Genomic DNA, 13,982 nt, shown 5'->3' with positions numbered 1-13,982 from the left:
GCAGCTTTCTCTGAGTTTTAGTACCAGTGACCAGTATTTCACATTTCTCCTGATTTAGTTGTAGAAAACTTTGTAATATCCACTGAAATATCTGGTCACCTTGTCAACAAAGTCTTGATCAGTAGAAATGTAGAATTGTAGAGTATGTTACAGTGGGCATCCCTACAAATAATTGAAAAAATAAAAAATAAACCAGCGACAGCAAGTAAATAGATGGTTTTGCCCTAACAGTGACATTATAAATCTGAGTTATGGCCTGCTAGGTCTGCACCAGCCTCGTCTATGACCACTTCTGAGGATCACGAGCCTCCACTGCATCTGTCTTGAGCTAATCAGACAGCGCCGTTCATGGTTTGGCTGAAATAATTTAGTGCAGCTTGTGCGTCCTGGGCTGTTATATTTATGGGAGCAGGGCATGTTTTCCTTTTTTTCATGTATTTTCCTGTTTGTGTGTCTCAGAATTGTTTGACTTGTGAATGTAATAGTCTAGAATGGAGCTGTCACAGTTTGTTAGCAAGGGAAACTTTATTACCTTTGGATTAACACCTCATGTTGCACCTTGGTCTCTTAAGTGAGCTGCAAAAGATCACTTAAGGGAGATAATTAAGAAGAAAGTGGGGGAAAATCCACAAATTTATAAAATAATTCTATTAAAATAATTAAAATCTGCATAATCCAGTGTTTGGAGTGTAAACAAAGTGATTCAGCGTGGTTTGGTGTGAGACGGTTCAGACGTCTTTACAGTGCTGGTGATGGGAACCAGGCGTTGCCATGACTACAACACAGATATAGACATTTTATTTACCATCCAGAACCACCAGAGAACCCACATGAGTCTTCTGAGTTTATATTGTCCGAGAAAAATCTCCAAAGAAGAACTTTAAAGGAGAAGGAAAAAACATTAAACATTAAATGGAATTTAATTTGGCAAGATTTATTTCCAAGAAATTTTGAGCCATCTCTTTTGGTCCATTCATCATGAATTTTTCACACAGTGTAAATAGTGAGAAAAAGTGCAGTTGCAAGGTTTTGTTCTGTGGTAAATGGCAGAAAACCTGGGAAAAAAAAAACTGGTTTCTTATTTTGCCTCACAAAACCCTGCATGAATCCCTGCAGCATGAATGGATTTTAACAAACAGGTTTTAGTAAAAATCCATGATAAAACAGCGTCTCAGTCATCAGGCAGCGAATTCATAACCATTTCATTTCTGAGGGAGGGCTTTTAGAGGGGGACGTCTGGTGCCTATCACCATCACTGTGAACAGCTCTGACCCAATAAGTTTCTGTAGAACAGAGAGTTTCACACCAAACCGCTCTGAACGACTCGCTGAATGAAATTTTAGAAAATCTGAGTGAGGATTGAGGAATTATTTATGAAGAAATTTGGGGGAATGTGTGGAATTTCCCTTTAACTTTAAATGTAATTTAAAAGAATGGTTCTTCCAAATATATAGATAGATAGATAGATAGACAGACAGATAGACATAGACAGACAGACAGACAGACAGATAGATGGATCAATAGATAGAAAGAAAGATAGATAGATAGATAGATAGATAGATGGATCAATAGACAGACAGACAGACAGACTGATAGATGGATCAATAGATAGATAGATAGATAGATAGATAGATAGATCCCAATGGGAAATTGCAGTGTTACAGTAGCAACACATATAATTACAGATAAACTATGCAGAAAAATAAAATAAATCTAGACAGAAGTTAAAGTACAAGAAAAACACAATTAATGTATTGTTGTATTTACATGACAGCAGGCACTGAGTGATATGAGCAGGGGGGGTTATAAGGGTTCTTTAGTAAAGGAAGAGGTTCTATATAGAACCATGAACACACAAAGAATTAAAATGAAAACGTTTATTAAAACGTTCTTTGCGTGATGAAATGGTTCTTCAGATTGATGGAGAATGGGTTGTATATGGTACTTTATAACATCTAAAAGGCTTTTCTGTTGCCATGATGTCAAGCTTGTACCAGTAGAAGCCACAGGGATCGATCTATGAAGCTTCCCAGAGTAGCTGTGCTGATCTCCTATTTATGAAACCTAATTGACTCGTACTCTGAGAAGCTTCATAAATGTGGGCCCTGTCTGGACTTAAACTAAAGGGGACCTATTTCGCTTTTCTGCTTTTTCTCTTTCCTTTAGTGCATTGTAGCTTTTTGTTCATGTAAATGTTCTGCAAACTCCCAAAGCTCAGCGTTCCCTCCAGAGCGAGAACCTCTCTCCCACAGAACCCACTTTTCTCAGCTGCCTGAAACGCCTCATTGGAATTCCAGCCCTTTTCCTTTGTTACAGGATGACGTCATCATGTAACACAGTCCTTACTGCCCACCTCCCGACGAGCTCGGCCCCCTCTCACAGCAGCTACTGGAGGAGGAAGAGTGTGGTCAGTGTTGTAGTGGTTGGAGATGCTGACCGGATTTTCACGATCCACTCCGGATCAAATTGATCCAGCAGAACCGGCGCCGCTGGAGAAACAGCCACAGTGGATTTACGGCTGCTCGGGAGAGAAGGGTCTGTCTGCAAACTGCAAGACGGGGGCGGAACGTGGAGGGGCGGACCCGCTCTGGGCTCATCGGGAGGCGGGGCTTAAAGACGCAGGAGCTCTAACAGTGTTTCAGACAGAGGTTGAATAGAGACGAACAGTGTGAGGAAAATAATGTGTTTTCGGAACATTAAAGCTGTAAATCTGTTCCATTAAAGCCAAAATGAAAATCATGAGCAATGAAATTGGTGAAATTGGAAGGAAAGTGAGCATAATAGGTCCCCTTTAAAGCAATTCTGAGTGAGATATCGAGAACTGTCTGACCTCCACTCTTCAGTTCATATTTTCAGATGTTTATGATTTAATTTTTCTCCCTGCAAATTCATAGATCACTGTAATTAGTGGGACGTTTCAAATCTGAATCGGCGCCGAGTTGGCTGTGCATCTGCTCCAGATCTATCTTGTCTCTCTTTATTTCCCTTATAAAGAACAGAATGGAGATCAGAAACACGCACCCCTGTCCGTGCGCTCCCTCATGACCGTTTTGACGGCAAACCCAGACAAGACGCAAAAAAGGGGCATGAATTCTGCAGAATAAGACCACATTGTCTCAGAGAGTGAGGGAGAAAATAGCGTCTGATGTTTAGGTCTTGGATTATATTTCATTCTGAGCTAAACCAGGATGTGTAGTGTTTTGTGGAGAAGCCTCCTGTTCTTGCTCTTTTCGTGTGTGCTGTCTTATGCAATAGTCGGAGTAATGATGTGCATTAAAAGTCTATGGTAAACAGTGGGGCTGTACAACTGCATGGCTGCGTCATATGGATCTGAAGGCGGTGGTTCTGCTGCACCCGTTTGAGAATGTCAGTCAGTCCTAACGTTCATTTGATGCCTTCAAAGTGGTTCACTCGTTTCTCTATTCACTATACTTCATTTTGTCGCTGTCCAGAGAAAAACAAGAAAAAAGTTCTGCACTGTCAAGTCAAGTCAAGTCAAGTCAAAGCTTGTTACGAGCCTTTCTCTCGTTTTCAGGGTCGATATTTTCCGGTTTGGGAAGTTCTGTGTAAAATCATTTCCGCTTTTGAGTTTTCATTCATTTCCATCTGATGATGAGCTCAGAAAGAAACGGTTAATCGCCATAACAGCACGTATGTGTGCAGCGCTCATTTCTACGGAGCCCCACTGGTGACATTCTGTATGAATAAAAATAATGCGTGGTAACTAGATCCTAATCCGTGGCCACGACTTAGTAATGCATGGGAATGAGATGATTAAGTCGTGGCCACAACTTAGTAAGGCATGGGAATGAGATCACAGCTTACTAAATTGTGGCTATACATTAGGATCTCGTTCCCATGCCTTACTAAGTTGTGGCCACGCATTAGGATCTCATTATTTTTATTTATACAGGATCTTCGTTACACCGAGGGGGAAAAACATGGTGAAAAGGGGCCGCAGCACCATGTCGTTTCAGCTGGACTCAACGAGCAAGACAGTCTGTGTATAGAAAGGGAGGGCCGCCTCGACTCGGAGACTCTACTAATGAGGAGGAGGAGAGGTGGAGCAGGATATGTCAGGAATAGAGGAGGAAGAACAAGCCTAGGAGGACACGCATATGCAGTGTGTACATGAGGCGCCCATCACTTCCTGCTGTTATTAAAATATGCCTCTAAAATTTCAGAAACAGCCCCTGTAGTCCGCTCCCATTTCATTTCTACGCTTAATTTATTTTCATTTAGCTCTGTTCTGCATTTGAACAGTCATATGTTCTGAGGTTTCATGCTCTCCCCATGTCTGCATGGGTTTTTTGTTATGGGCTGAAGTCACGGCTCGTGTACGAGACCCTCGAGACTGGCATCAGAGAACTTCTGTGACCAGGTGACCGGTGGTTACTGGAGAGATGTCTGGCCATATGTGACACATACAGTATAAACCTAACAGTGGATTATCTTATAAAACAGTAAATCTAATTGCGTAAATTAGACTTCTTTGAAGTCTTTGGACCACTAGTCTCTGTGGTTCCTCGCTTTTCTCGACAGGGAGATCCGAGCCCTTACACGGATCTCCCTGTCTGCAGCACTGGACGCTGAGAAGGATGTAATTTGACACAGTAATTCATGTTAGACATCGTTTATTTACTTCTTAAACAGACACATATTTAAAGATCTCTAACTCCGAGGAATCCTGAGGCACTAAGTGACTACAACACTGGGAACCAGCTAAAGATTTACCTTCATAATCAAAAATAAACTGCTCAAAAAGGATTTCTATGCCGAGTTTTGCACGTTTGGTGCTCGATAGCTCTTCCACAGTTCTGACCACATCGTCCTGCCTAAAGCAGGGAGTTCAGCTGAAAAATAATCAATAATGAAATGCATCCATACGTAGTGGAGCGGCACGGAAACCGGGAATGAGTTTACACATAACCTGCCCCGGAACTTGACCCCTCCTCCTGCTGATTCACTAAGGTGTCATTATTTTTTTCATAGAATTGACATAGGAAATATATAAAATATACAATTGCTCTCTTGCACCCTCTGCTGTCTGTGTGCATGTTTACCTGCTATTAAGAGACGAATCTGACTCGAGTCTCTTACAGCGGTGATGTGCTATACAGTAGGGGTGTTAGAAAATATCGTCACACTTGAGCATCACAATATTATATTTCGTGATAGTGTATCGAAAACACAGTATCGATTTCAAATTAATAGCTTCCACGCAAATATTCATTAGAGATAGTGGCTCATTTTGCATTGGATTTAAACTCCTATCCACTAGAGTTTTTCTTTTACTCAAATTTTACGCATAAGGTGGTGTGTAATTTATACTATCACAGGTTCCCTAAAATTCCTTCCTGACAGTATCACAATATGTAGAATCGTAACCCTGTATCATGATGCATAAGTCATTTCCAGGTTCTTGTTGATATACAGCCCTACTACACTGATCAGGCGTGACGTTCTGACCACCTCCTTGTTTCTATGCTCACTGTCCACTTTATCAGCTCCACTTACTGTATAGCTGGTCTTTGTAGTTCTACAGTTACAGACTGTAGTCCATCTGTTTCTCTGATACTCTGTTACCCTGTTCTTCAGTGGTCAGGACCCCCATGCAGCAGGGAATCTGTGGTGGTGGTTGTGTGTTAATGTGAGTTTAGCTGGACTGAGTGGATCAGAGTTTTTAAACACTGTCCACTCACTGTCCACTCTATTAGACACTCCTACCTTGTCGGTCCACCTTGTAGATGTAAAGTCAGAGACGACAGCTCATCTGCTGCTGCACAGTTTGTGTTGGTCATCCTCTAGTCCTTCATCAGTGGTCACAGGACACTGTTGGCTGGATATTTTTGGTTGGTGGACTATTCTCAGTCCAGCAGCGACACTGAGGTGTTTAAAAACTCCAGCAGCACTGCTGTGTCTGATCCACTCAGACCAGCACAACACACACTAACACACCACCACCACCACGTCAGTGTTACTGCAGTGCTGAGAATGATCCACCACCCAAACAGTACCTGCTCTGTGAGGGTCCATGGGGGTCCTGACCACTGAAGAACAGGGTAACAGAGAATCAGAGAAACAGATGGACTACAGTCTGTAACTGTAGAACTACAGAGTGCAGCTATACAGTAAGTGGAGCTGATAAAATGGACAAGGAGGTGGTCATAATGTGATGCCTGATCAGTGTATTTTCCACTTTTCCCCTGATGCTAAAAAATGAATAATGCTTTGACCCTGTAGCTTGCAGGTGTGAAATAACAGCTAAATTGATTGAAAATTCTGAAAAAATTCAAAGAAAGTTTGGTGTACAGTGTCCACTGCTGCAAATAGTTCCTCCAGTCACATTTATGTACCATGTGTAATTATGTATTGTACCCACGTGATCAGATCAAGTCATGGTGAAATTTGAGATGTACTGCATCGTAAAGACTCATAACTGAGTCGTTCTCCTCTTAGAACTAAGAGAAGCTTCAGGCCTTGACTGACAAGCTCAGCTGACCACCCTTAATATGTAACGTTCTCTCCACAAAATGCCCTGTAGACGGAGAGAATCTGTCTGATCTTCTCATAATCAGGCTACATTGGATCCATGAGGCACACTCTTTAAATAAAGTGTTCCCTACGAAACCTCATCCTTCCTCAGAGAAGATGAAAGCGCTCTTCTTTTGGAGAGAGCATGTACGGCTGTCCTAATTTTCCTGTTTTTTTTTTTTTGTGCCATTGAACCACAGAAGATCCCGTCCAGTGGGATTTTCTGTGGTTTCATGCTTTGTGTGGTGACTCTGCGCTGACACTGACTCTGTCACATTTGTGTTAAGCCCCCAGAGAGAGCTGGCGTCAGGACTGCAGGAGCTGCCTGGAATGCTCGAAGGAGAATGGCTGTCTGCGCTGCCCGGAGCGACTGTTCCTCTACCTCCACCGGGACGGCATGAGCCACCATGGCTCCTGCCTCCACTCTTGCCCCGCCGGACACTTTGGCCTGCGAGGGATGGACGCAAACCGCTGCATAAGTAAGTTTGACCTTGGAATGTATATGCACAACAACAACAACAACAACAACAACAACAACAACAACAACTCACTTGTAGGGCAGTTTTTAAACTGGTGGCAGGTCAATTTTGTTTACAGACACCCCATAAAGTCTAACCGTGACAGAAGAAAGAGAAGCAGTTGAATCTGATTACTGTTTGACTGCGATATAAGAAAAAAAGACATTCAAAATATGAAAACAGATGTGCTTTCAAATGTTTTGTAAAAGCGTGGCTGTCTAATAAACTGAACTGAGCTTCACAGCTTAGAAGCAGAATAACAGAAAGAGGTCTCTCCACACATTCAGTTTTGATTGAGTGCCTAGATGCGATTATAAAATCTCTGTTTTCAGGCCAGAAGTTTTAGTGAAACAGTGCTTTATTCCACTGCAACCGATTAGACTGCCGGTCACATTAATAAAGTCAAACAGCAGAAACCCACAGTCTTAAATATTTCAGATTTCTTAGAATGTGAACGATCTACACACTTAAAGATGGTTCGTCAATGGCTCTTCAGTAAAGAGAATGGTTCTATATGTAACCACGAACACTCAAAGAAGCCTTTGCATGCTCTTAAACTCCTCGGGACCACCGGTGGTTCCAAAACGCACTTGGTCATGTTCTCCATAACGTTCATATTCCATAAGCTCCATTCAGAAGCTGGGCATCGTGTGAGGCTGTAGCTCTTCTCTCCAGTCTAATAGACGGTGATGTCATTTTAAACCCTTATAATAAAAGAAGCTGAACTTTGTTTTTCTACTGAAAGTCGACCCGTTTTTCCCCAAATCTGGGCTCTAAACTATAAACAGACGGCGTCTCTTCAGTGATCTGCTCTGGAAACATCACGTTAATAAAATAACACAAAGAGCGTCGGAGATTTTTAGCTTTCAGCAGTAAACTGTAAGAGTATAGTGATATGTGGAGATCATAAAACACGCGTTCTGTTCATTTGAGGTTAAAAAAATTATAAAACAAAAAATGTACATTTATGTCATGCAGTTACTGAATAATTTGCTTTATGATTTGCTCACGAAAATTCAGATGGACCAAAATATACCCTGGAGAATACGAGATTAAAAGGCTCCTTGCGTGGGGAAATCGTTCTTCAGATTGATGGAGAATGCTGAAGATGGTGCTACATAGAACCTTTCGAGAAGGGTTCTATATAGCGCCAAAAGGGGCTTTTCTATTGCTATGATGTCAAGCTTGTAACAGTAGCTGAACCCTTATTGCTGCTATATAGAGCCCTTTTCAAAGAGATGCTACACTGAACCATGTACAGCACATTCTCCATCAGTTTTAAGAACAATTTCATGATGCAAAGGGGTCTTTGAGTGTCGATGGGTCTACATTGCTTTGCTAAAAGCCCTTGAAGAATCATCATCAATTTTTTTTAAGTGTGTACGTTAAAGTGTGCGACTCTTAGTGGGGCAAACAGTACAGTTTTGCCTTTAGCACCAGGGGACTGAGTTTGAATACCTACAGTGTCTCAACCAAAGAAAAGTCGTAATTATCGACAAATTCTTAACAATATTTTTGCTCATACTGATAAAACTGCAGGTCGTGGAAACCAGCCGTACTGCATGGGAAACATTTACAGTGCAGTCAGATTATATTATACCGTGTCAAACACACTGTGATATTATGAGCATATTGCAAAAAGACATCTAAACATACAGCATCAGTAGTTTTTCTGTAAAACTAGCCCTCAAAAGAACTTTTCGGAAACATCAAGTACCATCATCTTAGGTTAGATTTAAACCAAAGTGCAACATGTGAATTGTGAATGGAAGGCGTTCATATGTACACACACACACACACCTTCTGAGCCAGTTATCCTTCTGGGTCGTTGGGGTGCCTATCCCAGCAGACATTGGGTGGAAGGCAGGATACACCCTGGACAGGTCGCCAGTCCATCACAGGGCAGACAGACAGACACATTCACTCACACCTAGGAGCAATTTAGAATGGCCAGTTGGCCTGACTGCATGTCTGTGGACTGTGGGTGGAAACCCACCAAGAAACTCTGAGAACATGCAAACTCCACACAGAAAGGACCCCGGTCGCCCGGCCGGGGAATCGAACCCAGATCTTTCTTGCTGTGAGGTGACGGCGCTTCCCACTGCGCCACTGTGATGCAAATATAAACAGTGAGTTGCGTGAGGAATTTTGGGGTCTTGGTTCATTCAGTTCCATTTTCAGAAGTTTGCACGTCTGGCAATATCGCTGCACTACTGCCAGCATCGCGACCATACAGTGTGCTATGAAATCTGCACATAAAGTCTGAACTGTAGCTGTATTACAGTCTGTGAACATGCAAGTAAAAAGCCAGATTTGAACTTGATACGTTCGTCCGGATTAACACAAACTAGTGTCTCATTTCCTCTATCAGAATCAAAATCTGCCCAGAGAAATGCGTGAAGCTGGCAGCTGTGGTCACTTCTGGGTCGTAATTACTTGACACTCTTTAGCCTCTTATTCTGCAGGGTATCTGAATTTACGTGATCGAGTCGTAAGGCATTATATTCAGTAACTGCATGAAATCTCCTTTTACACAGAAAAATAGACAATTTAACCATAAAACAACATATAGATGACTGTATCATGAAATATCATGAAATTATATAGAATTATAGACAATATCGTATGTATATTAAAAAAAAAAAAAAAACTTTAATTGACTATATTCTGGTAAATATCTACATCCCTGTCCACTCCACCATAGTGTTGTTTCAGCAATGAATGACCTACCTATTAACTGATCTCTAAATTAGTTAAATAGTGTTTGTTTGTTTTTTTAATCAGTTTTTTAAACATTATTTTACCCTCAATTTCAAGCGGTGAGACTGGTAGGGAATTCCACTCCTTTATGGTCTGTAAATGACTTGTAGTTAGTTTTTGATCAGAGATCTGTTGGATATTTTTGTTCATAAGTATTTTTGTAGGCCTAATAGCTCCAACTTCAAACCAAACTGTGAGTGTTGTTAGCCTGTTAACTTTTGAAAGAATAGCTGTTTGTATTTTTGAAAAACTGAAATGGAACAGCAGATTAATTTTTTTAGGATTTTGACTCTTAAACATATTTATGATGCAATATAAAACATATTCAGAGAAAGGAATATTGTTAATTCACTCAAAAAAATAGTTAAGCCCAAAAGTGAAAACGCATTTGATTAAATGTCAATTTTCCGTTCATTTAAATACATATGCAAATATGTTAAAGGGCAAAATATATTAAAGTGACAAACATTCATTGTAGCCCAAACTGTATTAAACAGTATTTGAGACACATTACATCACACACGTACACTTTAAAGAACTTCAGCTCTGATCAAATTCCCTGCTTTAGAATTCCTATTCACTCGTAACTGAACTACTAATTAAAACAAATGTTTATGTGAACAACATTCCCGTTGAGGTGCAGCTCTCATGCTGACCATCACACCAGTTAGCCAGTTAACACTATCAGACAAGTCACCTACAGTTACGAAAACCTGTTGATTTGGATATCAGTGGACTACAACTTTATATGCTGGTTCACAATAAATCCCTCCCACTGTTTATTTAATCTACCTTTTGTACTCGTTACCATGACAGCAGACCTAGCAAGGATGCTAGCTAGTTTACTGGTGTTTGTCAAATCTAATCAAATCATGTCTGTTGTCATATCACATTTACACAGGTGGAAAGTGAGTGAACATCTTAGGTGTGTAGCCCCCATATAGAATTTAAATACATACATATATATATATATATATATATATATATATATATATATATATATATATATATATATATATATATATATATATACACACACACACACACACACACACATATACATATATATATATACATATATATATATATATATATATATATATATATATATATATATGTGTATATACACTGACTCTGAATATACACGATATATACAGTTGTACAGTAATAAGGTAAGAAATAAAACTATGAAATTTGCTGTCGTTCACGTTCCGTATGTGCAGTCAGTCTGAGGGAGATAATAAATGAGATGCAGGTTCTCAGGGACAGAACACTGATATAGAATCTTCCAGATTGTACAGGATATGGATAAAAGACGTATGGATAGAAGAGTATCTCTCAAAATGTGCAAAACGAAAAATTAATATTTGGTCAAAAACGTTAAAAACACTATTTAATTGCAGTTGCACCGAATAACAAACGACGATTGTAAAAATAAAAGAGCCGTTTCATGTCCACCATGCCGGCTGATGCTTTTCCTTTCCTTTTCCTAATGAGATGTAGTGGAAAATGTAACAGGTCTTATACAATTCAATTAAATCAGTTTTGGATTTGTCTTCTAATGAATATAAATATGTGTACAGTATATTTTTATGTAACATATTTATTTAAAGTTTATGGCCATAAATCATTTCCTTTGAGTGTACTGCTCTTGATATGTCTTGTAAAAATGCAGTGCAGCATGTCAGTACTGTAAATAATCACTACAGCGTGATGTAAATATTAATTACAGTACTTGCCAGCTCTTCTGCCAGTAAGTTACTGTAATAACTGTTTATGGTGCACTTCTCCAAAACCAGTCCTCTGGTATTTACCGTATTGTTGTTATAACAGTCATTATGTCCTCTAAATCTTGTGCCATATGAGAGAAAAAGGTTAAAGCTGATGTGTCTGGTTATGATGTCCTCATGTTCTGTAATATTTGTGTCCCTCCAGAATGCAAAGCTCCAGAGTGTGAAAGGTGCTTCGACAAAGACTTTTGCACCAAGTGTAAAGGAGGATTTTTGCTCTTCAAAGGCAAATGCCTCAGCAGCTGCCCCGAAGGCACGTTCCCTCACTCCACGGACTGCGTCGGTGAGCCATTTCCCGCCGTCTTGGCACTTTTTACGAGGAGATGCCATTAAGCTCCCATTACCGCGTTGAAAGAGGCCTGTCGTTGGGGTTTTATTTGGAACGATAAGCTCAAGATGTTTTCCCGTGTGCTGAGGGAGGCGAAGGCTGGAGCTTCTGCGCTATTTTCCCTTCGCAGATTGGGATTATAATTAGATGGCAAGATAAAGCGAGGCTCCACATACACATGTAGGAGGGCTGCCGGCTAATAATAAGCTCTGGAGCGAGTTGGTGGGACACAAATGATCAGGGAACAGAGAATATGGGGTGTTGCAGGATGCTGTAGAATTGAAGAATCGTAGGGTGGTCCTGAGGGTAGCCTTTGTTACTTTGGTCCCAGCTCTCTGCAGGTCATTCATCATGTCCCTCCGTGTAGTTCAAGGGTTTTTGTTCACCGTTCTCATGATCATTTTAACCCCATGGGATGAGATCTTGCATGGGGCCCCAGATCAAGGGAGATTATCAATGGTCTTGTATGTCTTCCAGTTTCTTACAATTGCTCCCACAGTTGATTTATTCCCACCAACCTGCTTGCCTCTATTGTAGAGTCACTCTTCCCAGCCTGGTGCAGGTCTACAATTTTCTCCCTGGTGTCCTTCGACAGCTCTTTGCTCTTGGCCGTGGTTGAGTTTGGAGTCTGACTGTTTGAGGCTGTGGACAGGTGTCTTTTATACAGATAACGAGGTCAAACAGGTGCTATTAATACAGGTAAGGAGTGGAGGACAGAAGAGCTTCTTAAAGAAGACGTTACAGGTCTGTGAGAGCAACTCTCATAGTTGAAGTGAACCTACGATGAAAATTACAGACCTCTCTCATCTTTCTAAGCAGGAGAACTTGCACAATCAGTGGCTGACTAAATACTTTTTTGCCCCACTGTACCACATAAATGAAGTTGTATCTTTTGCTTTCAGCTGTGATTTAGATCAAAATATCTGGTTATTTTGTGGCCCGTACTGATGTTAAGGGGTGAAAGTACTGGCTTTACTGACTGATAAGATTTAATCGTCTACTGCCACATTCTTTAAACCACGGAGGGAGAAAAGAGAGCGAGTTTATGTTTGTTGTACTTACCAACCAGTTACTGTATATTTCAGTTCACTTTTAATGTCATTTTGATGTGCGTTGAGAAGGTTTTGCACATTAATGCTATGTTTTCCATTATATAACACTATATGCACAACTGTGTTGCGCTGGTACGGGTGGATCAGACGCAGCAGTGCTGCTGGAGTTTTTAAACACTGTGTCCACTCACTGTCCACTCTATTAAATGTTCCTACCTTGTCGGTCCACCTTGTAGGCAATTTACACCAATTAGGCGCAACATTCTGACCACCTCCTTGTTTCTGCGCTCACTGTCCACTTTATCAGCTCCACTTACTGTATAGCTGCACTTTGTAGTTCTACAGTTACAGACTGTCGTCCATCTGTTTCTCTGATACTCTGTTACCCTGTTCTTCAGTGGTCAGGACCCCCATGGACCCTCACAGAGCAGGTACTGTTTGGGTGGTGGATCATTCTCAGCATCAACGCTCCTACCTCGTCAGTCCACCTTGTACATGTAAAGTCAGAGACGACAGCTCATCTGCTGCTGCACAGTTTGTGTTGGTCGTCCTCTAGTCCTTCATCAGTGGTCACAGGACGCTGTTGGCTGGACGTTTTTGGTTGGTGGACTGTTCTCAGTCCAGCAGAGATACTGAGGGGTTTAAAAACTCCAGCAGCACTGCTGTGTCTGATCCACTCATACCAGTGCAACACACACTAACACACCACCACCACATCAGTGTTACTGCAGTGCTGAGAATGACCCACCACCCAAATAGTACCAGACCACTGAAGAACAGGGAAACAGATGGACTATAGATGGAGACCTGTGTACTGTCCTCTATAGGTGGCTTTCTACTGTCACGTTGGTAAATCGACATTTGAAATCATGTGATCATCAATGGCTAAACATAACATAGAGAGGCGGGAACAACGTGGATCTTTTTTAAGTGTGTAGGGCCCAGTTAATGTGCTGATATCAGCAGATATGGTTATCAGTATTGGTGAAAATGTATGATC

General features: G+C 41.0%; 1 protein-coding gene across 1 annotated transcript in view; it reads left to right on the top strand.

Annotated features, from left to right (window-relative positions):
- The window catches only part of rspo4 (R-spondin 4), a 34,813-nt gene that overhangs the window by 6,862 nt on the left and 13,969 nt on the right, over positions 1-13,982 (top strand). Inside the window, exons 2-3 of the mRNA XM_017718275.1 lie at positions 6,822-7,013; positions 11,748-11,885. Coding sequence (XP_017573764.1) covers positions 6,822-7,013; positions 11,748-11,885 — 330 coding nt within the window. The remainder of the gene's footprint in view (positions 1-6,821; positions 7,014-11,747; positions 11,886-13,982) is intronic.

This window comes from Pygocentrus nattereri, chromosome 26 (assembly GCF_015220715.1).
Source record: "Pygocentrus nattereri isolate fPygNat1 chromosome 26, fPygNat1.pri, whole genome shotgun sequence".
Classification (NCBI taxonomy): domain Eukaryota; kingdom Metazoa; phylum Chordata; class Actinopteri; order Characiformes; family Serrasalmidae; genus Pygocentrus; species Pygocentrus nattereri.
Note: the sequence above shows the minus strand (reverse complement) of the source record. Positions and strands in the feature narration are given on the sequence as shown.